Raw genomic sequence first — 24,155 nt, 5'->3', positions numbered from 1 at the left:
ATGACTCAAGTCACAGAATACCTAGCCTCTGGCTGTTCCAAAAGCAATAGTATTTATAGTATTATTTTTCTTTCCTCCACCCACACCCCTCATTTTTAATGCTCTAAGCGTTGCTAGCAAGGAAAACATTAATTACACTACCTTAAGTACCGGTAAAGTGAACTATTACAGTGGTAAGGCTATTTCTATAGCATTTTTAGGTAGGGAAAACCAGGATTTAGACTCAACAATGAAGGGTGGAGTGCAACTGTAACAAAACAAAAGATGATCACTTGGTGTTTCAGCTCCATTCTGGTTCCTAACAGATCAATCCCATCAGCCTCATTTCGCTTTATATTATTTCCCCACACCCCTATGTACACACATTCATCAAGTTCCTTTGATTCTTTTAATGTTTAACAAAGGGTAATTTACAGTAGAAAAGTACCATACCATGGATGTGGTAGGAACCTGCAGGTGGGAGTGCTCCCATACACTTGCTACTTTTGTCTTCCTTACTATCAGAGGCCATTTGCATGGAAGATGATGTTGGATTAATGTAGAGCTGTGCATTGAGTACATGTTACAAACTAAAACAACTGTTCAGTAAAGGTTGAAGGAATGAACATCTAGTGCAGTTAATGGGGTGTTTTGAAGCTCCAAGCTTCTTGAGAATTACTGGAGCTGCATTCATCCAGACAATTGGAGAGCATTCCATCACACTCCCAACTTGTGCCCGTGCACAGTGAAAGACTATGGAGCATTAGGGTAGTAGTTCGTTTGCTACAGAATACCCAGTCTCTGACCTGCTCATGTAATTATGTGGCTGATCCAGTTAAATTCCTGGTTAAAACTGACCTCCAGAAAGTTAATGCAAGGAATTCAACAATGTAATGCCAGTGAATGTCGAAGGTAAGTGGAGGAACTCTTTTTGTTGGAGAAATTTATTGCCTGCCACCTTAATGGCACTAATATTAATTGTCATTTAGACTATTTTATTGAGGTCTTGCTGCATGCAGGTATTGGTTGTTCCATTTATCAAGAAGCTTCAAATGGAACTAAAGATGTGCTGCCATCAACAAATATTCCCACTAATGACTATAATGGAAGGTCGATGAAGAACCAGAAAATGGTTGGTGCTAAGACAGCCCTGGAGCCTTCAAATCCACCATTATAACCATCTCGTAAACATGCTATGATTTGCACCACAGCACTGTTTTCCCTGATGATTATGACTTCAGTTTTACCAGGTTGCTTTGCAGCGTTGATGTCAAGGGAAGTCACCTGCAGATTTTTGATCTAACATCCAGGTTTTCTCAACAGCTGTGAGAAGTTCTGCAGGCAAGTGGCTCTGCCTAATCGCAAACAGAATATCAATGTGCAGGTGATTATAACTAAATGCTGCTTGTCAGCATTGCTGATGACACTGCATCACTTTACTGATGACTGATTGGGCATTAATTAAGATGGATTATATCTGAACTGCTTTTTGTGAACAAGACATGGCTGAGGAATTTTCTACATTATCACATGGATGTCAGTGTTGTAACTATACTGGAACAGTTTGGCGAATTGCTCATCTAGTTTAAAATGCTGATCTTTAGAACTACAACTTTAGTGTAATACCTTGGCTGTATTCTCTGCCCTCTAGAGATGGCTGCTCCAGTTAACATGAACCCAAGATGCTGATGGTGATAAAATCCTGCATGGCAATGTCAATGGTAGATTGTCAGACTCCCTCATTTCTCATTATTGTCTCTCTAATTGCATGGCTCTTCTATAACACAAATGAGACCTAGCTTGCTAGCCATTGCCTACATGATCCTTGTTGCATTCACATACAGATTGCTTAATTAAATAAAGAACTGCAAATGATGACTGAAACTGAGCATCACATTATCATTGTTAAGCATTCCACTTCTGATACTTTCACGGAGGGTATGTCATTAATAAAAGAGTAGAAGGCTGGGTTTCCTGCAGTGATGTTCCAAATTTCAGGTGACTGATCTCCAACCACAACTAATTTTCACTGCACATGGCATGACTCCAGCAAATGAAGTGCTTTCCCTTAGTTACTACTGATGTCAATTTCAACAAAATGTCCTTTTCCAAAAGCCACATGTTAATAAGATGACCCAAAGCAAAATATACTAAAATAGAAAATCAATTACACATTGCATTTATTAATTTGTCTCTTTAAATTAATTCAATTTGCATTTTCTGCTCACATCTTCTATTACTTTACTTTCATGCACAAAGCTTTCCTACATTGCACAGGTTATTCACAAAAAGATGTTAAAGAAGATGGATTTAGAATCTCAAACTAAATACAGGTTGAGTACCCCTTATTCGAAATCCAAATTTTTTTTAAGTGATAACGCGCCATCACAAATGGAGAATTCCACAAGAAGCTGGGCAGGATCCCAGGCAATGCGCAGATCTCTGCGCACCACAAACAATTCTGAGAAGTAACTACACATATGTAATGAACAGAAGTTAATGAAAAATAGAAAACCACTGAGTAAAGCAAAAAATGAAGATCTCAATTGTGTAATGAAAAAGTGGATTCGTCACTGGAGTGAACATCTGCCACTTAATGACATGGTGATCATGAAACAAACAAATATCTATCATGATGAACTAAAAATTGAAGGTAATTGTGAATATTCAGCAGGCTCATTGCAGAAATTTGAGAAAAGGCACGACATTAAATTTTTAAAGGTTGAGGTGATAAAGTGTCTGATCACGAAGTAACAGAGGAATTCATTGTTGACTTTGCCAAGATCGTCACTGATGAAAATCTAACAAACTAACCAGCTACATCAGCACACGTGTATGATGAAGAAGAGCAAGACAAAGAATGCTTACTGGTAGCAGATAAATTCAAGGTATGAAATGACGGCAATCCCAAACTATCTCATTATATATTCCAAAATCTGAAATCCAAAACACTTCCCACCCCATGCATTTCAGATAAGGGGTACTCAACCTGTATTAAAATTAACATTTTTCTTCTGACAAAAATACAAAGAAACAAACCCAAGATTGAAATACAACTTTATATATACACAGACTTTATTGTGCATATGGCACCAAATGCTATTTAAAATTATTTACAGCTTACCTCATATGACTGTATTCTAGTCATATTATCTTGGTCTGTTCGGAAAACCCCTGGATGCCGTTTCACCATATGATCATTATTCAGCTGATGTCCCATCATATGTCGCATGTCTGACAGAAGAAACATTTTTAATGACATGAAATCACATGGGCTGCGCTATTTCACAGATTATTTACTCGCCATCTCAAATTTTCCTTTCAACAATATCAACTTCTCATGCCCTTCTTGATAACTTCAGTAATTTACTATACAATAATCAAGATGAGGAACATCTACTTGAGTTCTTCCTTTCAAAGTTCATATTGTTTATTAATGGTTAATAGAAAATCACTGGATCAACAACAATTCCCTTTGAAAATTTTAGAGGGCTCATTTTAAGTATTAGGGACTTAAGCTGTTCAACATATAAAATTAGGAAAGCTACAGGGAAAATGAAACATATTTGTACTAAAGTCAGTGTAGCACTGTTTTTTTAAATTCAGTAGGATAAGTAGACAATATGCTCAAGTGTTATTCTTTAGTTCAACTATTGTAATGAGCCCTATACAAGACAGTATCCTAATAAAGTTACAGCTAGCAGGATAAAACAGAAATTTAAGGAAGCCAATTGGGACATATTAGTGATCAAGAAATAAACAGAAAAAGTATTTAAAATGTAATCAAACTTCAGCTCTGCTGCAGAGACAGCAAACACCAATCAGGGTTCTATTTCCACTCTTCATTCTTTCACGACTGTGTGGGTTTCCTCCGGATGCTCTGGTTTTTTTTTATCATGTTCCAAAGATGTACAGTTAAGCTATGTGAGTTGTGGTGTGCCTTGTTGGCATTGGAAGCATGGCAACAGTTGCGGGCTGTCCCAGCAATCACCGGGCTGTGTTGGTCATTGACACTAAACGATGCATTTCTTCGTATGCTTCAAAGTATATGTGACAAATAAAATAATCTTTATTCAAACCTGATTAAAGAGAGATAAACTAAGCTCTCATTATCTACTGATTTATTATATGCACATTCATATATTAAGTCAACCACGTACTACTATAAAGGTTGGTAAATATAGGGCACAGCTTGGGATCGTTTTCCTTTGGTACTCCGCCAGTTTGCTGTCAGATGGATTGTGCTAAATAGTAAAATATCAATAGCTGGAGCACGGTTGAAGATAGGGTCAGGAATGGTGGCTTAATCTGTAGCTACCAGAGTAAGGTCCTGGTTGACAGCAAGCTGAAACATACGATGTGAAACGTGGGATCATGGATAAAGGCCTTGATGGATTGTGGTTATGAATTAACAACCAGGTAGAAACTGGCTTCCTTAACAACCAGTTTACACATTAATTATGATACGCTATAGACTTCAATATATTAATCAGAATTGCTCTTGAGGTTCATTGCACAAGGATACCCATGCACATTTAACTTACCATAGTCCCATGCAAAGTCCTGCAATTTTTGCACATCTGAAGGATTCTGGGTAAAAGGCTCCATAGCAAAACCCTTCAGATTCTTTTCCATCTGGACTTGTGATTGTTGAAGAGACTTTTCAAATAGCTTCAGAGGGTCCTGATGCATGTAATAGGGCTGTTGCTTCAGAGACATCTGTATGGAATTTTTCTGATGCTGAGAGGAGACTGGATGATGCTGATTCCAAAGCTGGTTGGTCTGATCAGCCTGCAGATACTCATTGAGAGAAAATAAAGGAGTTTAATTGCAAGGAAGCAAAAATTGTTCACCTATCACAACAAGGCCTTCAATCCTTTTATTAGACAAGCATTCTACAAGTACTGTCTGATAAAAGATCACAACAAAAATCCATTTATGCACCTTATAATGCTGAGACACAATGTCTTAAATATATTTAATATAAATAAGGTACAAGAAGTATGCTATTTTCTCAGTTCAAGTCAAGTCGCTTTTATTGTCATTTCGACCATAAACTGCTGGCACAGTACACAGTAAAAACGAAACAACGTTTCTCCAGGACCCTGGTGCTACATGAAACAACACAAAACTACACTAGACTATGTGAGACAGCACAAGGCTACACCAGACTACGCGAAAACAACATAAAAACTGCACTAGACTACAGACCTGCACAGGTCTACATAAAGTGCGCAAAACAGTGCAGGGCAGTACAATAATTAATAAACAAGACAACAGGCACAGTAGAGGACAAATTACAATATAATAATAAATGATGTACATGTCAGTCCAGACTCTGAGTATTGAGGAATCTGATGGCTCAGGGTTAGAAACTGTTGCACATTCTGGTCGTGAGAGCCTGAATGCTTCGGTACCTTTTGCCAGATGGCAGGAGGGAGAAGAGTTTGTGTGAGGGGTGCATGGGCTCCTTCATAACACTGTTAGCTTTGCGGGTGCAGCGTGTGGTGTAAATGTCTGTAATAGCGGGAAGAGAGACCTCGATGATCTTCTCAGCTGACCTCACTATCCGCTGCAGGGCCTTGCGATCTGAGATGGTGCAATTCACGAACCGGGCAGTAATGCAGCTGCTCAGGATGCTCTCGATACATCCTCTGTAAAATGTGGTGAGAATGGGGGTTGGGAGATGGACTATTCTCAGCCTTCGCAGAAAGTAGAGACGCTGCTGGGCTCTCTTGGCTACGGAGCTGGTGTTGAGGGACCAGATGAGATTCTCCGCCAGGTGAACACCAAGAAATTTGGTGCTCTTAACGATCTCAATGGAGGAGCCGTCAATGTTCAGCGGAGAGTGGTCGCTCCGTGCTCTCCTAAAGTCAACAACCATCTCTTTAGTTTTGTTCACATTCAGAGACAAGTTGTCGGCTCTGCACCAGTCCGTTAGTCGCTGCACCTCCTCTCTTTATGCTGACTCATCATTCTTGCTGATGAGACCCACCACGGTCGTGTCATCGGCAAACTAGATGATATGATTTGAGCTGTGTATTGCTGCACAGTCATGGGTCAGCAGAGTGAACAGCAGTGGACTGAGCACACAGCCCTGGGGAGCCCCCATGCTCAGTGTGATGGTGTTGGAGATGCTGCTTCCAATCCAGACTGACTGAGGTCTCCCAGTCAGGAAGTCTAGAATCCAGTTGCAGAGGGAGGTGTTCAGGCCCAGCAGTTTCAGCTTTCCAATCAGGTGCTGAGGAATGATTGTACTGAATGCTGAACTGAAGCCTATGAACAGTATTTGAACGTATGTGTCTTTTTTGTCCAGGTGGGTGAGGGCCAGGTGGAGGGTGATGGCAATGGCGTTGTCTGTTGAACGGTTGGGAGGATACGCGAACTGCAGGGGGTCCAGTGAGGGGAGCAGCAGGGTCTTGATGTGCCTCATGACGAGCCTCTTGAAACATTTCATGATGATGGATGTGAGTGCAACGGGATGGTAGTTGTTGAGGCAGGACACTGAAGGCTTCTTCAGCACGGGGACGACAGTGGCGGCCTTGAAGCACATTGGAACGACGGCACTGCTCAGGGAGATGTTGAAGATGTCAGTGAGAACATCTGCCAGCTGGTCTGCACATCCTCTTGAGCACTCTGCCAGGAATATTGTCTGGTCCAGCAGCCTGCCGTGGGCTGACCCTGCGTAGGGTCAACATGGGCAACGGTAAGACACAGCACCTGGTCATTGGGAGGAGGAGTGGTCTTCCTCACCATGTCATTTTCCGCCTCAAAACAAGCATAGAAGTTGTTCAACGCATTTGGGAGGGAGGCATCACCAGCACAGGCAGGTGATATTGTCCTGTAGTTGGTGATGTCCTGAATGCCCTTCCACATGCGCCATGTTGCTACTGTCCTGGAAGTGGCTGTGGATTCACTGGGTGTGTGCACGCTTTGCCTCTCTGATGGCCCAGGACAGTTTGGCCCAGCGCTGTTGTTAGGGCTGCCTTGTCACCTGCTCTGAATGCAGAGTCACGGGTCCTCAGCAGCGCACGCACCTCCGCTGTCATCCATGGCTTCTGGTTAGCACATGTAGTGATGGTCTTGGACACAGTGACGTCATCGATGCACTTGCTGATGTAACTAGTCACTGATGCCGTGTACTCCTCTAAGTTGATGGAGTCACCATCAGTTGCAGCCTCCCTGAAAATAAGCCAGTCAGTGTGCTCAAAGCAGTCTTGAAGAGCAGAAATGGCTCCTGCTGGCCAGGTTTTCACCTGCTTCAGAACTGGTCCGGGGCGTCTGATGAGTGGTCTGTATGCTGTTTTTCAAGTCCAAAAAAATAACCTCCCAAATCCCAACATCAGAAGACAAAAACTATTAGGCTCAGGCCACCTTTTGCAGAATGAGGCCACAACTAATTTCAATGCCCATATTATACCACAAAACAATTGTAAATAGGAGTATGGTTAAATAAAAGTGCACATGAATAGTGAAACAAACATTTATTTTTAATACTTGGATATAAAGGCAGATCTTATAAACAATTATTGAACTTAAAAGCAAATAGTACAAAAGTTGTTTATTTCATTATTTATATACAAACCCCATTTCCAGAAAAGTTGGGATATTTTCCAAAATGCAAAAAATCTGTGATATGATAATTCACATGAACCTTTATTTAACTGACAAAAGTACAAAGAAAAGATTTTCAATAGTTTTACTGAGCAACGTAATTGTATTTTGTAAATATACACAAATTTAGAATTTGATGGCTGCAACACACTCAACAAAAGTTGGGAGAGTTAAAATAAGATTGAAAAGTGCACAGAATATTCAAGTAACACTGGTTTGGAAGACTCCACATTAAGCAGGCTAATTGGTAGCAGGTGAGGTATCATGACTGGGTATAAAAGTAGCGTCCATCAAAGGCTCAGTCTTCGCAAGCAAGGATGGGTCATGGCTCACCCCTTTGTGCCAAAATTCGTGAGAGAATTGTTAGTCCGTTCAAAACAAACATTTCTCAACGCAAGATTGCAGAGAATTTAGGTCTTTCAACATTTACAGTACATAATATTGTGAAAAGATTCAGAGAATTCAGAGACATCTCAGTGCGTAAAGGGCAAGGTTGGAAACCACTGTTGAATGCACTTGATCTTCGAACCCTCAGGCGGCACTGCCTAAGAAACCGTCATGCTACTGTGACAATTATAGCCACCTGGGCTCGGGAGTACTTCGGAAAACCATTGTCACTCAACACAGTCCGTCGCTGCATCTAGAAATGCAACTTGAAACTGTATTACGCAAGGAGGAAACCATACATCAACTCTATGCAGAAATGCCGGCAAGTTCTCTGGGCCCGAGCTCATCTCAGATGGACCGAAAGACTGTGCAATCGTGTGCTGTGGTCAGATGAGTCCACATTTCAGTTAGTTTTCAGAAAAAACGGGCGTCGAGTTCTCTGTGCCAAAGATGAAAACGACCATCCAGATTGTTATCAGCGAAAGGTGCAAAAGCCAGCATCTCTGATGATATGGGGGTACATCAGTGCCCACGACATGGGTGAGTTGCATGTATGTGAAGGTACCATTGATTCTGAGGCGTATATTAGGATTTTAGGGAGACATATGTTGCCATCAAGGAAACGACTCTTCCCGGGTCGTCCATGCTTATTTCAGCAGGACAATGCCAGACCACATTCTGCACAGACTACAACAGCGTGGCTTTGTAGACACAGAGTGCATGTGCTTGACTGGCCTGCTGCCAGTCCAAATCTATCTCCTATTGAAAATGCATGGCGCATCATGAAGAGGAGAATCAGACAACAGAGACCACAGACTGTTGAGCAGCTGAAGTCTTATATCAAGCAAGAATGGACAAAATTTCCAATTACAAATCTACTACAATTAGTATCCTCAGTTCCAAAACAATTAAAAAGTGTTATTAAAAGGAAAAGTGATGTAACACAATGGTAAACATGCCTCTGCCTCAACTTTGTTGTGTGTTGCAGCCGTCAAATTCTAAATTTGAGTATGTTTACAAAATACAATTAAGTTGGTCAGTAAAACTATTGAAAATCTTTTCTTTGTACTGTTGTCAGTTAAATAAAGGTTCACGTGAATTAACATATCACAGATTTTTGTTTTTATTGCATTTTGGAAAATATCCCAACTTTTCTGGATATGGGGTTTGTATTTCAAATGCATAGATTTCAAACATTCCCAAAGAAGCATTAATATTCAAAACCTTGAATCGGTGTAACCAAATCTAGTCAATGGATAATGCCTTTTAAAAATATATAGTAGGACAACAGATTAAGAAATAGAAGAAACACATACTACTGCAGATAATTTCCAACACTATCATACAATAGCTTTATGCTGGCATTACCTCAGAGACTGACCATTCTCTGCTCACAAGATAAAAGACAATTAACTAATTTAAAAAATTGGATTATTTACAAACCTATATTTTTGTATCTACTTGCAGTGCTTTTCATTAATACTTGGATCTACCACACTTGCCTTACCTGCTGAGGTCCGAGATGGTGTTGATTCTTTCCCAATGGCTGCACTGCCTTGGTGGGTGACTGTTGGTTCACAACCTGAACCTGAAGCTGTGACTGGGATGGAGTGACCTGCTGATGTTGCTGAGATTGCTGCTGCTGTTGCTGGGGTCCTTGGTTTATTGGCCCTTGTCCTGAAGGGCGCTGCTGGCTATAGGGGACATGGGATTGCTTCCCGCCTGGTACCTGGTTTCCTGACTGTGGGTGGCCAGTGGCTTGGATGAAAGGTCCTGGTATGGAGACTCCAGGTGGAAATGTATAGCCAGGAGTCATTTGGAAAGTAACTGGTGGCGACACCAGATAGGGAGGTGGAGGAAACCCTGCAATTAAAACAAAGACACTGATTTTACCAGACATGCCAGTCTATTGGTATTGTAACATACATCAAAGTTGCTGGTGAACGCAGCAGGCCAAGCAGCATCTATAGAAAGAGGCGCAGTCGACGTTTCAGGCCGAGACCCTTCGTCAGGACTAACTGAAGGAAGAGTGAGTAAGGGATTTGAAAGTTGGAGGGGGAGGGGGAGATCCAAAATGATAGGAGAAGACAGGAGGGGGAGGGATAGAGCCAAGAGCTGGACAGGTGATAGGCAAAAGGGGATACGAGAGGATCATGGGACAGGAGGTCCGGGAAGAAAGACAAGGGGGGGGGGGTGACCCAGAGGATGGGCAAGAGGTATATTCAGAGGGACAGAGGGAGAAAAAGGAGAGTGAGAGAAAGAATGTGTGCATAAAAATGAGTAACAGATGGGGTACGAGGGGGAGGTGGGGCCTTAGCGGAAGTTAGAGAAGTCGATGTTCATGCCATCAGGTTGGAGGCTACCCAGACGGAATATAAGGTGTTGTTCCTCCAACCTGAGTGTGGCTTCATCTCCACAGTAGAGGAGGCCGTGGACAGACATGTCAGAATGGGAATGGGATGTGGAATTAAAATGTGTGGCCACTGGGAGATCCTGCTTTCTCTGGCGGACAGAGCGTAGATGTTCAGCAAAGCGGTCTCCCAGTCTGCGTCGGGTCTCACCAATATATAAAAGGCCACATCGGGAGCGCCGGACGCAGTATATCACCCCAGTCGACTCACAGGTGAAGTGATGCCTCACCTGGAAGGACTGTTTGGGGCCCTGAATGGTGGTAAGGGAGGAAGTGTAAGGGCATGTGTAGCACTTGTTCCGCTTACACGGATAAGTGCCAGGAGGGAGATCAGTGGGGAGGGATGGGGGGAACGAATGGACAAGGGAGTTGTGTAGGGAGCGATCCCTGCGGAATGCAGAGAGAGGGGAGGAGGGAAAGATGTGCTTAGTGGTGGGATCCCATTGGAGGTGGCATTGTAACCAGTTCCAAATTCAGCTTTACAGAAATATCTCCTGCTAACGATTAAACCCTTTCAAAGCAGCTTGCTGTTGCCATTACAAGAAAATACAGGTCCACAATCCCTTATCTGAAATTCTGAAATCCAAAATTTGAAAAATCCAAATTTTACGAAGTAAATGGCAGGATACTTGGTAGTGTGGAGGAGCAGAGGGATCTGGGGGTACATGTCCACAGATCCCTGAAAGTTGCCTCACAGGTGGATAGGGTAGTTAAGAAAGCTTATGGGGTGTTAGCTTTCATAAGTCGAGGGATAGAGTTTAAGAGTCGCGATGTAATGATGCAGCTCTATAAAACTCTGGTTAGGCCACACTTGGAGTACTGTGTCCAGTTCTGGTCACCTCACTATAGGAAGGGTGTGGAAGCATTGGAAAGGGTACAGAGGAGATTTACCAGGATGCTGCCTGGTTTAGAGAGTACGAATTATGATCAGAGATTAAGGGAGCTAGGGCTTCACTCTTTGGAGAGGAGGAGGATGAGAGGAGACATGATAAGAGGTATACAAGATATTAAGAGGAATAGATAGAGTGGACAGCCAGCACCTCTTCCCCAGGGCACCACTGCTCAATACAAGAGGACATGGCTTTAAGGTAAGGGGTGGGAAGTTCAAGGGGGATATTAGAGGAAGGTTTTTTACTCCGAGAGTGGTTGGTGCGTGGAATGCACTGCCTGAGTCAGTGGTGGAGGCAGATACACTAGTGAAGTTTAAGAGACTGCTAGACAGGTATATGGAGGAATTTAAGATGGGGGTTATATGGGAGGCAGGGTTTGAGGGTCAGCACAACATTGTGGGCCGAAAGGCCTGTACTGTGCTGTACTATTCTATGTTCTATGTTAAAAAGCTCTGAAAACCAAAGTTTTTTTTTCGCCAACAGCTGACATCACTCAGGTGTGATGTGGCAGCACTAGCAGAGGCTGCCAGACATCAGTTGTGGATCAGCGCTCCTACTGGTTATACGTGCATTTGCTGTTCGCTGATATTTTGAGTTCACTGTTGACTTTGTGTTTAATTTCACTGTGAAGATGTCAAAAAAAGCTGCAGATACCCCTATGGGTAACAATGAGAAAAAGAGAAGGAAGCATTTATCATTATCAATAACGCAGAAAGGGGAGTTATTGCAGAAGCTTGATTGTGGTGTGTCTGTGCGGTGTCTTACTGAAGAATATGGTGTCGGAACTATCACTGTATATGATTTAAAGAAACAGAAAGACAAGTTACTGAAGTTTTATAGTGACAGTGACGTTCTACATTTATTCCATTAAGTCATTTACCACGTATGATTCCATTCATTTGAAGCTGTATAGTTTTATGTTTTATTGAATGTTTTTTTCTTGTCATTATTCCCTGAACAATACAGTATAACAACTATTTACACAGCATGTACATTGTATTAGGTATTATAAGTAATCTAGAGATGATTTAAAGTATACGGGAGGATGTGCGTAGGTCCGGAGCTCTGCTGGGTCCTAAAGTCCACCCACACTGAGACAAATTAAATAAAGGACCTGAGCATACATGTTTTTTGGTATCCGCCGGGGGCGGGGGGGGGGGGAGGGTGGTCCTGGAACCAATAAAGAGGGATTCTGAAATCCGAAAAATTCTGAATTCAAAATGCAACTGGCCCCAAGGATTTTGGAAAGGGGATTGTGGTCCTGTACTGGTAAAACATGAATTGTTTAATAAGAATTATTCATCATCTATCTAACATCTTCAGTAAAATTGAGAAAACAGTTATACAAAATAAGGTTTACACATTCTTCATATGTAGGGACAAGAACAGATATTGTGAAAGAAAATACAGAATAGGTAGTAATCGCAGGTTTATTTAGTCCAAAATTGCAGGAGGATTTGGGGCAAATGAAAAAGGAAAAAAATTGTAAAATTAAGGTGTTAGGTGAAGACTGACAAGGCAGGATAGGGTAATTAGGTTATTGATTCCAAGGGGGAACAATTGAGATCCCCAAGGCTCTCTTTTGTGAACGACAGAATATTCATAGGGCAAGCTCTAATCTTCATTAAGTTGTAAAGCAAGCCAATACCACAGACTGCAAAAGTAATGCAGGTGGAAAATAGTTCAAACAATAAACAATTCCTGTTTAAAAAAGTGTTAGGTAAAGAACTCCAAAGAAAAATACACGAGAAGAGGGAATAAAGATAGAATGATTAGGTAATAGAAGGCTAATGATACAAGAACAACAAATGGAATTGAGGAAAGCAGAAGTTAAAAGAATGCATCCAGGTTCAAAGCTAACACTAAAATGCCAAGTGAATAACAAAGGAATTTGCATTATGTAAGGAATGGCTTGGTCATAAAAGGGAAAAAAGTACAAGAAATAAAGAAGGTGGTCAATTTAAAACCAAACAGCACTGCTCAGATGCCCAGTGATTTACCACAAGATTGGCCTACAGTACACCTCCTCATATGCAATGGTTATTTCTTCTTAGAAAATTGCTCTTTGGAAAGAGGATTAAAAAAATGCAAAGATTGGCAAAAAAAATTACCACTTGATGCACATAAGACCATAAGATATAGGATATAGGAACAGAATTAGGCCATTTGGCCCATCAAGTCAACTTTAGCATTTCATCATTTTTCCTCTCAGCCCCAATCTCCCGCCTCCCTCCGCCCCATATCCCTTCAGGCCCTGACCAATCAGGAATCTAACAATCTCTGCCTTAAATATATATAGATTGGTCTCCACAGCTGTCTGTGGCAACAAGTTCTACAGATTCACCACTCTCTGGCTAAAGAAACTCCTCCTCATCACCATTCTAACAGGACACCCCTCTATTCTGAGGCTCTGTCCTCTAATCTTAGACTCTCCCACCATCAAATAATAAACTGGGTACCAGATGAGCAGTTAAAAGAATAGGTTGGAGAAAAGGTCCCCTTGTGTCACCTTAGAAGACGTATAGAGTACCTAAAACATTGGTAAAGGAAGGATTTATGTTGGTGTAGTACTTTACATTCTTCTCCAATGTGGAAATAACTTAACCTACCCTTTAAAAAGAAGGTCACAATGTGGGCAATTATCATAAGGTACTCGGATATCCTTAAGTAACCCACCAACACACAATATTGTTATGACTGGTACTGGGAAAGGGACAGATTTATCAAGTTGCCATGGGGAGGGGGTGGGGAGAGACCAATGGGCTTACCCAGAAGTAATGACAAGGAACTTACAAATTGTGGTTTCAGGACTTATGAAAAGTTTATTGTCTATTTTGACAGTGAATAATCAATCTTTTTTGCGATATGCAGTGGTGGGACAGATATTATATAGTAACAACAGGACCGGGTTATACCCAGGGTTGGAAACTGCCCTATGGAAAGTCACAAAGTCACCACTGGAAACCTGACTTCAGACCTGGTATTGGAGAGTGAACTTTGCCTCAGCCAGCAGTAGATGTAGTAACAAAGGAGAACCTCATATTACAATGCATTGATATGGATCAATACTTGTGGGACTATGTTGTTACCGAGTTACCACTGATTCCTAACTTGACAGCAGACTGGATACAAGTTGTAGAGGATGCAAGAGAGATAATCCATCAATGGTCTGAACAAACTAATTAAAACACCTGATAAGGCAAATGAAGTACTGGGCAGCTTAGATTTTTGGAGCAAGTTTTAGAATTAGGGATCAAATGTTTAAATACATCCATGGTGAGAAGAGTGTTGCATGCTGCTCTAATACTAATTTTATGTATGTTGATAATTATAATGCTTAATGTTTATCAACTTAGAAGGAGGAAGGAAAAAAAATTGTGTGAAAATTAGAGGATGACCCTCTTAGGAAACAGAAGAGATGATTGTCAATAGAGAAAGTGTGCGAATTCAGTAAGTAAAAGTTACTTTTACCTTTAATTTTACTATTAACATTTATTTACTAAATTCACACACTTTCTATACTGACAATCATCTCTTCTGTTTTATATCAGGGTCATCCTCTAATTTTCACACAATTTCAGCTTACACTTTCTAAGTTAATGGGGCTGGGCGGAGCTATGATGGCACTAGACAGCAGCTTCTTTGAGCTCAACTGTGCAAACAGCTTAATTTCTACCTTTAATGTCTCTCATTTTTCATTTCAAGGTGGATGGGATTCTGTTTAAGACCCTGATCTACAGCACTCAAACTTCAGTTATGACGTTGGTTCCTGTTCTCGGGGTTCACTGACTGGCCGTTTTATTGATATCCCAAGGTCGTGGTCTAGATGACGAGTGTGCCTTTGGGATTCCGAGGCTTTGCAGACCTGGAGACAAGCCGATTCTATGCCGGAGATGCTGACTGAAGCGCCAAGAGAAAACGGAATATCAAGAATCAGGAACAGCGGATCAGCTGTCAGAAGGCTCTGTACTATGGTCACGCTCTCTTGCTCATTGGTGGAAGAAAGTTTGTTGCTGATTCTCAAGTCAGGAGAACTTGGGGGTAGGGGAGAGAAAAGTGATGTGGCAGACTTTAACACCGCAAATCAGCAAGTGTTTTCTTGTCTTGTTAGTCTCCCCTCTGTGTGACACCTCTCTGCCCCTTTATTAGGGAGAGCGAGAGAGCCTGTGGCATGTCAAATTGTCGGGTGAACGATTAGTTTTTGTTGCACTGTAGCTCATGGTCTTTCTAAGGAGGCTTTGTTATTGCTTGCTTGGGGGGTGCAGGGGGTTGGTCCTTTTTTTGCTCAAGTAAGTGGGGGAGGGTCAATTACTGCTGCTTGTGCTTGGGATGTGGGGGAATGGGGGGGTTTGGGGTTCTAATGTTTCTACTGTCACTCATTCTTTGGGGTATCCTGTTTTCATGGATGTCTGCAAAGAACAAGAGCTTCAGGCTGTATACTGTATACATACTCCGATATAACATGGAACTATTGAACTACATAATGTGAGTGTAACACACCTACTGGGGATCCATGGCTGTCCTATGGACAGTCAACAGAATGACAGGTGAATAATGATCCTAAAATAAATACCTTTGGATCAAGTGGAGGGAGATGTTGGCCAAAAAGAACTCCAATCTACTAATCAGTGAACAGGAATGAGGCAAGGGTAGTGGAAACAGAAAAAACAAAAGTCTTTGTTCTTGCCATGTGGTTGCAGGAATGGAGGCTATCTTCTTGTGAACTAATGTTTGCACTGGGATAACTTAAACAGAGCAGTTGAACATGGACACAAGGAGTTTCTGTTAATGATCTGCTAAACACCAAACCATTATCAAGTAAGAAGCTGTTTATTTCGTAAAATGACAATTTTGCAGAAGGAACGGCCTGTGATCTGGTCATCTAGGTACAGTGTTTGGCTGACTTGGTTAGAGCTGGACAGAGCAAAAGACATTACTTGGGTCACAAGGCTGAAGGGAGAGGCATAAAGCAAGGATGCCACATCCAATGAGAAACTGACACAGGTCGGTTAAATTACAATAGACAATAGGTGCAGGAGTAGGCCATTCGGCCCTTCGAGCCAGCACCACCATTCACTGTGATCATGGCCGATCATCCACAATCAGTATCCAGTTCCCGCCTTATCCCCATAACCTTTGATTCCGCTATCTTTAAGAGCTCTATCCATCTCTTTCTTGAAAGCATCCAGAGACTTGGCCTCCACAGCCTTCTGGGGCAGAGCATTCCATATATCCATCACTCTCTGGGTGAAAAAGTTTTTCCTCAACTCCGTTCTAAATGGCTTACCCCTTATTTTTAAACTGTGACCTCTGGTTCTGGACTCACCCATCAGCGGGAACATGCTCCCTGCCTCCAGCGTGTCCAATCCCTTAATAATCTTATATGTTTTAATAAGATCCCCTCTCAGCCTTCTAAATTCCAGAGTATACAAGCCCAGTCGCTCCAATCTTTCGACATATGACAGTCCCGCCATCTCGGAATTAACCTTGTGAGCCTACGCTGCACTCCCTCAATAGCAAGAATGTCCTTCCTCAAATTTGGAGACCAAAACTACACACAGTACCCCAGGTGTGGTCTCACCAGGGCCCTGTACAGCTGCAGAAGAACCTCTTTGCTCTTATACTCAACTCCCTTTGTTATGGAAGGCCAGCATGCCATTAGCTTTCTTCGCTGCCTGCTGCACTTGCATGCTTGCTTTCAGTAACTCATGTACAAGAACACCTAGATCTCGTTGTACTTCCCCTTTTCCTAACTTGACTCCATTTAGATAATAATCTGCCTTCCTGTTCTTACCACCAAAGTGGATAATCTCACACTTATCCACATTAAACTGCATCTGCCATGCATCTGCCCACTCACCCAGCCTGTCCAACTCACCCTGCATTCTCATAACATCCTCCTCACATTTCACACTGCCACCCAGCTTTGTGTCATCAGCAAATTTGCTAATGTTACTTTTAATTCCCTCATCCAAATCATTAATATATATTGTAAACCCTGCAGTACCCCACTGGTCACCGTCTGCCATTCCGAAAGGGACCTGTTAATCGCTACTCTTTGTTTTCTGTCAGCCAGCCAATTTTTAATCCATGTCAGTACTCTGCACCCGATACCATGTGCCCTAATTTTGCCCACTAATCTCCTATGTGGGACTTTATCAAAGGCTTTCTGAAAGTTCAGGTACACTACAACCACTGGCTCTCCCTTGTCCATTTTCATAGTTACATCCTCAAAAAATTCCAGAAGATTAGTCAAGCACGATTTCCCCTTCGTAAATCCATGATGACTCGGACCGATCCTGTTACTGCTATCCAGATGTGTCGTAATTTCATCTTTTATAATTGACTCCAGCATCTTTCCCACCACCGACATCAGGCTAACTAGTCTATAATTCCCTGTTTTCTCTCTTCCTCCCTTCTTGAAAAGAGGGACAACATTGGCCACCCTCCAATCCACAGGAACTGATCCTGAATCTATAGAACATTGGAAAATGATTACCAATGCGTCCACGATTTCTAAATCCACCTCCTTAAGTACCTTGGGATGCAGACCATCAGGTCCGAGGAACTTATCAGCCTTCAGACCCAACAGTCTATCCAACACCATTTCCTGCCTAATATAAATTTCCTTCAGTTCATCCATTACTCTAGGTCCTTTGGCCACTATTACATCTGGGAGTTTGTTTGTGTCTTCCCTAGTGAAGACAGATCCAAAGTACCTGTTCAACTCGTCTGCCATTTCCTTGTTCTCCATAATAAATTCACCCGTTTCTGTCTTCACCTTACCATTACCTCCAGTCAACAAATTTGATCTGATATGGAAATGAATAAAACTGGAGGATTTTGGGAGAACTCTGGAGACCAGCCATTTTGGATATGGAGGACCCTATGTCAGCCACATGCAGAATAAATCAGGACCACGAGGAATGCCTGGCCAGCATAGACTCCTTTTCCCAGGTATTACCATTTATATTCTTTGACTGCTCATGGAGACTCACAGAAACCTAGTCAACGTGCACACATTTAGTTAGTTTGTAAATTCATATGCCTATTAGTTGAGACAATAATGATATCTGGAGTAAATACAGATCCTCTCTGTGCGTAACTGCTAATTATTGTTGCGGGTTAATCCTTGTAAGCAATCCCCTCATCCAAATCACTGGCATAGTTTGAAAAAAAGCTGAGGCCTGCAACAGTAAAATGGCCACAGCCTTCTATCCTAAAAATAATCTATTTATACCTATTTTCTGCTCATGAACCAATCCTCAATTGATTGTGGATGGTTTTCTTAGTTAAAATCCTTCCTCCTTTATAGCATTCTCTGAAAGTCAAGCTGATTCCACCTCTTCTTCCAATCTGCCAATTTCTTAGAAGTATCCTGGAACATTTAATCCCCAACTTTGTAATTTTGCAACCTTATCTATGTAATGGCTATAAGATTACACCCATTAGTTTCTATATGCGCAATCTGTTCAACAACCTTGATATATTTACTTTAAAGCAAAATATAAAATATTCATAAAATACTGAAAGCAAATGAATTTATTATTCCCAAAGGAAGCCACATAAATTTAAAGAATATACAATTTAAGTATGGGGTGAGGAGCTGCTTGTAACATAATTTGGCTTCACTTAACCCTGGACAAACTCTAACAGCCAGAATGAATTTGATATGTGAACTTAACTACACATATAAATAAACTCAACACAGCAAAATCAGTTTCAGGCAGAGTACTGCACAGAACTTAGTAAGTTGAGACATATGGACATCTCTGATTAACACCTAATTGAAATCCACCATTAAATCTGCATACAAACATCAAAGCTCCTTTTGTATTATTTTAAAACATAATCAATAGGGTAAATTCACAGATCAACATTCTGAGTGGCGGTTCAGTTTATAATACATCAACTGCTCACTTACCTGGCCTGCTAGGAAGAGGAGGAAATGCTCCTGGATGGTGAATGGGGATGAACTGTGAACTGCTGGTTTGGTTTGGTGACTGCGTCACTGGGGTCTTCCTTGCCTCTGATACAGGTGTCTTTCGTAATTCAGACTGAGCTTTCACCTGATAAACAAATTTTACATCAGATACTACAAGCTTCAATTTTTTCCTTGACCTGTTAAATTTGAGACAGATTAAGCTAACAGCATACCCAAAATTCAGATCTCTTGATGGATAATTAATTCCAAACCAAATGTCCATCAAGGCTCCTTTTAATTGAAAAACAAAGTACGTCCACGAGTTTCAGAAATTATCGTTCATTGTGTCCCAGACAAACCTAATCATGAACTGATTTGAAGTGTAAATGTGTTGGTCGGTAAGAATAAGTAGATTCAATTATTCTGTCTGACATCTTACTTTGCTGGCATTCTGGCCACTAAAATTGACAGCTTTAGATGCACTTTTAAGTTCAAGTTCCCTTGTAGATAGTGCAGTAAAACCTTCTTCAGCCAAAGGTGGCTATAGTGTAGTATCCACACGTGCAGGCGGTGGTGCTTGACCATGCAGGTGGGCAGATTGTCTAAAGCTCAATCACTCTTACATTTTAAATGGCCATGGACTGGAGTTGATAATTAGTGAGGCCATTAAATGTTTTCAAGGACACTCTGAGCCATCTTTAAGCATTTTCAATCCTCCTAGAAATCTCATGTCCTGACAGAGGAAAGTATTCATTTTGGGAATTTTATTGGGAAGGCATGATAGTGTACCAGTTAGCAATGCTTTACAGCACCGGTGCTCCGGGTTCAATTCCACCATTTTCTTTAAAGAGTCTGCATGTTCTGCTTCGGTTTCCTCCCACATTCCAAAGATGTATGGGCTTGGTTTACTTAGCCGAGGTCATGCTACATTGGCACGAAAAGCATGGTGACATTTGCAGACTGCCTCCAGCACACCCCCCTCCCCCATTGTGTTAGTCGATGATGCAAATGACCCATGTCAGTGTATGTTTTGATGTACATGTGACGAATAAAGTTAATCTAAAGTTTAAAATCTCATGTCAGACATATGAACAATCCAGCTCACCTAATTAGAACCACAATCATGGGGTCGCTGGTTCAGCTATTTGATCAATGGGCTTGGAGAACTGCAGAGATGGTATTGGCTACACTCCCCTAGTGTTTTGTGATGCCTGCTATATTGTACCCATCTTTTCAGAGCTTACTGGAGGGCAGGGATCATTTCTGCTCAGTATATTAAATGTTTTCTGTTCAGCTTTGAGGTCCTGATTTCCAAAAATTTCTTTTCCTCAGTCAGTCAAAGGCAAGGTAAATTCTAATGGTTTCCCATGTCTTACTGTTGAACATGATTGTCAGAGGCATAGCAGGTAGTGGAAATTGATTGCAAGAGGAGCTTTGTTCCCTTGATGTATAATATAAGCTCCATCCTCTCATACAATTAAGTCCAGGAGTCAATGCCAACTTGGAGCTTGGCCTTTTAATATGGGCTTGGCACATGCTGCCTGATTACTGTGAATCAGTACCCAGATTAGGGTGCTCTTGTTTCAGGAATGGAGGCAATGAAGGTTGAACAGTTTCCTGCTCATCCAGTAGGTTCATTCTTTTCCAGCAGGAAGCCTGTTGGAGACAAACTGCAGTATTGGAACAATATTGGTTGTTGCAGCGATGACATGTACATAAGGTGAAATATTTAAATCAAGACCCACCCACTTGTTCAGGCCAATGTTGATTTACTAAAATCAGTTACTGATTTTATTGTTAATCAAACAATAGTTCACTTCATGATCTGAACAACAGACATTTCTAGAATTTTATTTTATGCAAAGGGCTGAGACATGCTCAATGGCCAGATATCAAAAGAAAACACTTTTCATTACTATTAGAGATTACTAGTGCATTCCAAGTAAACACTGAATTTGGTAGTTAATGATGATAAGCAGGTAGCTACACTGCAAGCACATTTCCTTCCACAGAAAGATGATTTAATAGTTTTCCATGCTTTCTCACTATCTAAAGCTTATGTTGAAATGGTTCCTTCACAACTGTGTGAAGCTGAACCTTATTTACACTGCAAACTGTATAATGGAATTTTAACAAATTAAACGTTTAATCAATTATCCATATGCTTATTGGCCCTTGATTGCTCAAAGGAATATGTTGTGTCAAAAGTGGACAATTCTTTTGCGGGGCGGGGGTAGCATTCCTCGTCTTATTACAAAAATCCACTATGCGGATGCACATGCAGAAAATATAAAGCCATTAAAGGCAGGGGAAAAGATGAGAGGTGTAAAAATGAGGCTGAGTTTGAGATAAAGACTATTTGGGAGCATTAAGTCAACCATGCAAAAACATGAAGAGATAAGAGAATTGGTACAACAGGGGCTTATTAATAGAAGAATTTTAAAGTTTAGACATTGTAGAATCAGGAGTCAATATAGATGATTCAGAATTTAAATGCCCAATTAACATAAAAGGACATGGGCAGCGGTAGTTAAGATAACCCAGACAATAGGTAGATTTCTAACTCCGTGGTTGAGGTTTTTTAAAAAAATTTCAAAGACTATACTCCTTTACCAGTAAACGAGTATATTCCTAGTGTTTAAGTAACTTGCCTCAGACTTCAGTTCAGCATGAACAGAATACCAAAACCGAAATAATCTGGTTAACCCGGGACATAACATAATCGATAGAAATTCTGGCTTATGCTCAACAAACAATGAGACAATAAAGATACAGGACAGAGGATGAGTCAGAGAGGTACCAGTGTCCATTTAAATGTCCACACCATGTCAACAGTAGATAGATACACAGAGCAATGACTAAAGATGAAACAATGGTGGTCATGAATGTAATGATTCAGATTGTTGGAGATAATCTGGGTAAATAAAGGCAGTCCCACCAAGTTGGGCAATGAAAGAAAGGCACGGAGTGAGAAGCTACAGTGAACATCACAGAACTACAAGAAACATTCAGAAGAAATAGTGCATTAGTCTTTTAAATGGTGCATGACTTTTTGGTGTTATTAGAACAGAGGAAGTTCAAGAGACACCTTAAAGATGAGAACAACAGGAATTCTGCAGATGCTGGAAATTCAAGCAACACACATCAAAGTTGCTGGTGAACGCAGCAGGCCAGGCAGCATCTGTAGGAAGAGGTGCAGTTGACGTTTCAGGCCGAGACCCTTCGTCAGGACTAACTGAAAGAAGAGTGAGTAAGGGATTTGAAAGTTGGAGGGGGAGGGGGAGGGGGAGATCCAAAATGATAGGAGAAGACAGGAGGGGGAGGGATAGAGCCGAGAGCTGGACAGGTGATAGGCAAAAGGGGATACGAGAGGATCATGGGACAGGAGGTCCGGGAAGAAAGACAAGGGGGGGGGGGACCCAGAGGATGGGCAAGAGGTATATTCAGAGGGACAGAGGGAGAAAAAGGAGAGTGAGAGAAAGAATGTGTGCATAAAAATAAGTAACAGATGGGGTATGAGGGGGAGGTGGGGCCTTAGTGGAAGTTAGAGAAGTCGATGTTCATGCCATCAGGTTGGAGGCTACCCAGATGGAATATAAGGTGTTGTTCCTCCAACCTGAGTGTGGCTTCATCTTAACAGTAGAGGAGGCCGTGGATAGACATGTCAGAATGGGAATGGGATGTGGAATTAAAATGTGTGGCCACTGGGAGATCCTGCTTTCTCTGGCGGACAGAGCGTAGATGTTCAGCAAAGCGGTCTCCCAGTCTGCGTCGGGTCTCGCCAATATATAAAAGGCCACATCTGGAGCACTGGACGCAGTATATCACCCCAGTCGACTCACAGGTGAAGTGTTGCCTCAGCTGGAAGGACTGTTTGGGGCCCTGAATGGTGGTAAGGGAGGAAGTGTAAGGGCATGTGTAGCACTTGTTCCGCTTACATGGATAAGTGCCAGGAGGGAGATCAGTGGGGAGGGATGGGGGGGACGAATGGACAAGGGAGTTGTGTAGGGAGCGATCCCTCCGGAATGCAGAGAGAGGGGGGGAGGGAAAGATGTGCTTAGTGGTGGGATCCCGTTGGAGGTGGTGGAAGTTACGGAGAATAATACGTTGGACCCGGAGGCTGGTGGGGTGGTAGGTGAGGACTAGGGGAACCCTATTCCTAGTGGGGTGGCGGGAGGATGGAGTGAGAGCACATGTACATGAAATGGGGGAGATGCGTTTAAGAGCAGAGTTGATAGTGGAGGAAGGGAAGCCCCTTTCTTTAAAAAAGGAAGACATCTCCCTCGTCCTAGAATGAAAAGCCTCATCCTGAGAGCAGATGCGGCGGAGACGGAGGAATTGCGAGAAGGGGATGACATTATAGTAGACATGTCTACTATAAGCCTACCGACTCTCACAGCTATCTGGACTATTCCTCTTCTCACCCTGTCTCTTGCAAAAACAGCAACACTTCACCTGTGAGTCGACTGGGGTGATATACTGCATCTGGTGCTCCCGATGTAGCCTTTTATATATTGGCGAGACCCGACGCAGACTGGGAGACCGCTTTGCTGAACATCTACGCTCTGTCCGCCAGAGAAAGCAGGATCTCCCAGTGGCCACACATTTTAATTCCACATCCCATTCCCATTCTGACATGTCTATCCACGGCCTCCTCTACTGTAAAGATGAAGCCACACTCAGGTTGGAGGAACAACACCTTATATTCCATCTCGGTAGCCTCCAACCTGATGGCATGAACATCGACTTCTCTAACTTCCGCTAAGGCCCCACCCCCCCCTCGTACCCCATCTGTTACTTATTTTTATGCACACATTCTTTCTCTCACTCTCCTTTTTCTTCCTCTGTCCCTCTGAATATACCTCTTGCCCATCCTCTGGGTCCCCCCCCCCCGTCTTTCTTCCCGGACCTCCTGTCCCATGATCCTCTCGTATCCCCTTCTGCCTATCAC

General features: G+C 42.1%; 1 protein-coding gene across 3 annotated transcripts in view; it reads right to left on the bottom strand.

Moving 5' to 3' along the window:
* The window catches only part of smg7 (SMG7 nonsense mediated mRNA decay factor), a 152,749-nt gene that overhangs the window by 39,868 nt on the left and 88,726 nt on the right, over window positions 1-24,155 (bottom strand). For 2 of the 3 annotated variants that reach the window (XM_063064048.1, XM_063064051.1), the window contains exons 15-18: window positions 19,205-19,349; window positions 9,488-9,843; window positions 4,524-4,779; window positions 3,104-3,213 (exon numbers count right to left, since the gene is read on the bottom strand). In XM_063064048.1, coding sequence (XP_062920118.1) covers window positions 3,104-3,213; window positions 4,524-4,779; window positions 9,488-9,843; window positions 19,205-19,349 — 867 coding nt within the window. The remainder of the gene's footprint in view (window positions 1-3,103; window positions 3,214-4,523; window positions 4,780-9,487; window positions 9,844-19,204; window positions 19,350-24,155) is intronic. The other variant, XM_063064049.1, reaches the window with a different exon arrangement.

This window comes from Mobula hypostoma, chromosome 12 (genome assembly GCF_963921235.1).
Source record: "Mobula hypostoma chromosome 12, sMobHyp1.1, whole genome shotgun sequence".
NCBI classification, from domain to species: Eukaryota; Metazoa; Chordata; class Chondrichthyes; order Myliobatiformes; family Myliobatidae; genus Mobula; species Mobula hypostoma.
This window is presented reverse-complemented; position numbering and strand designations above follow the sequence as displayed.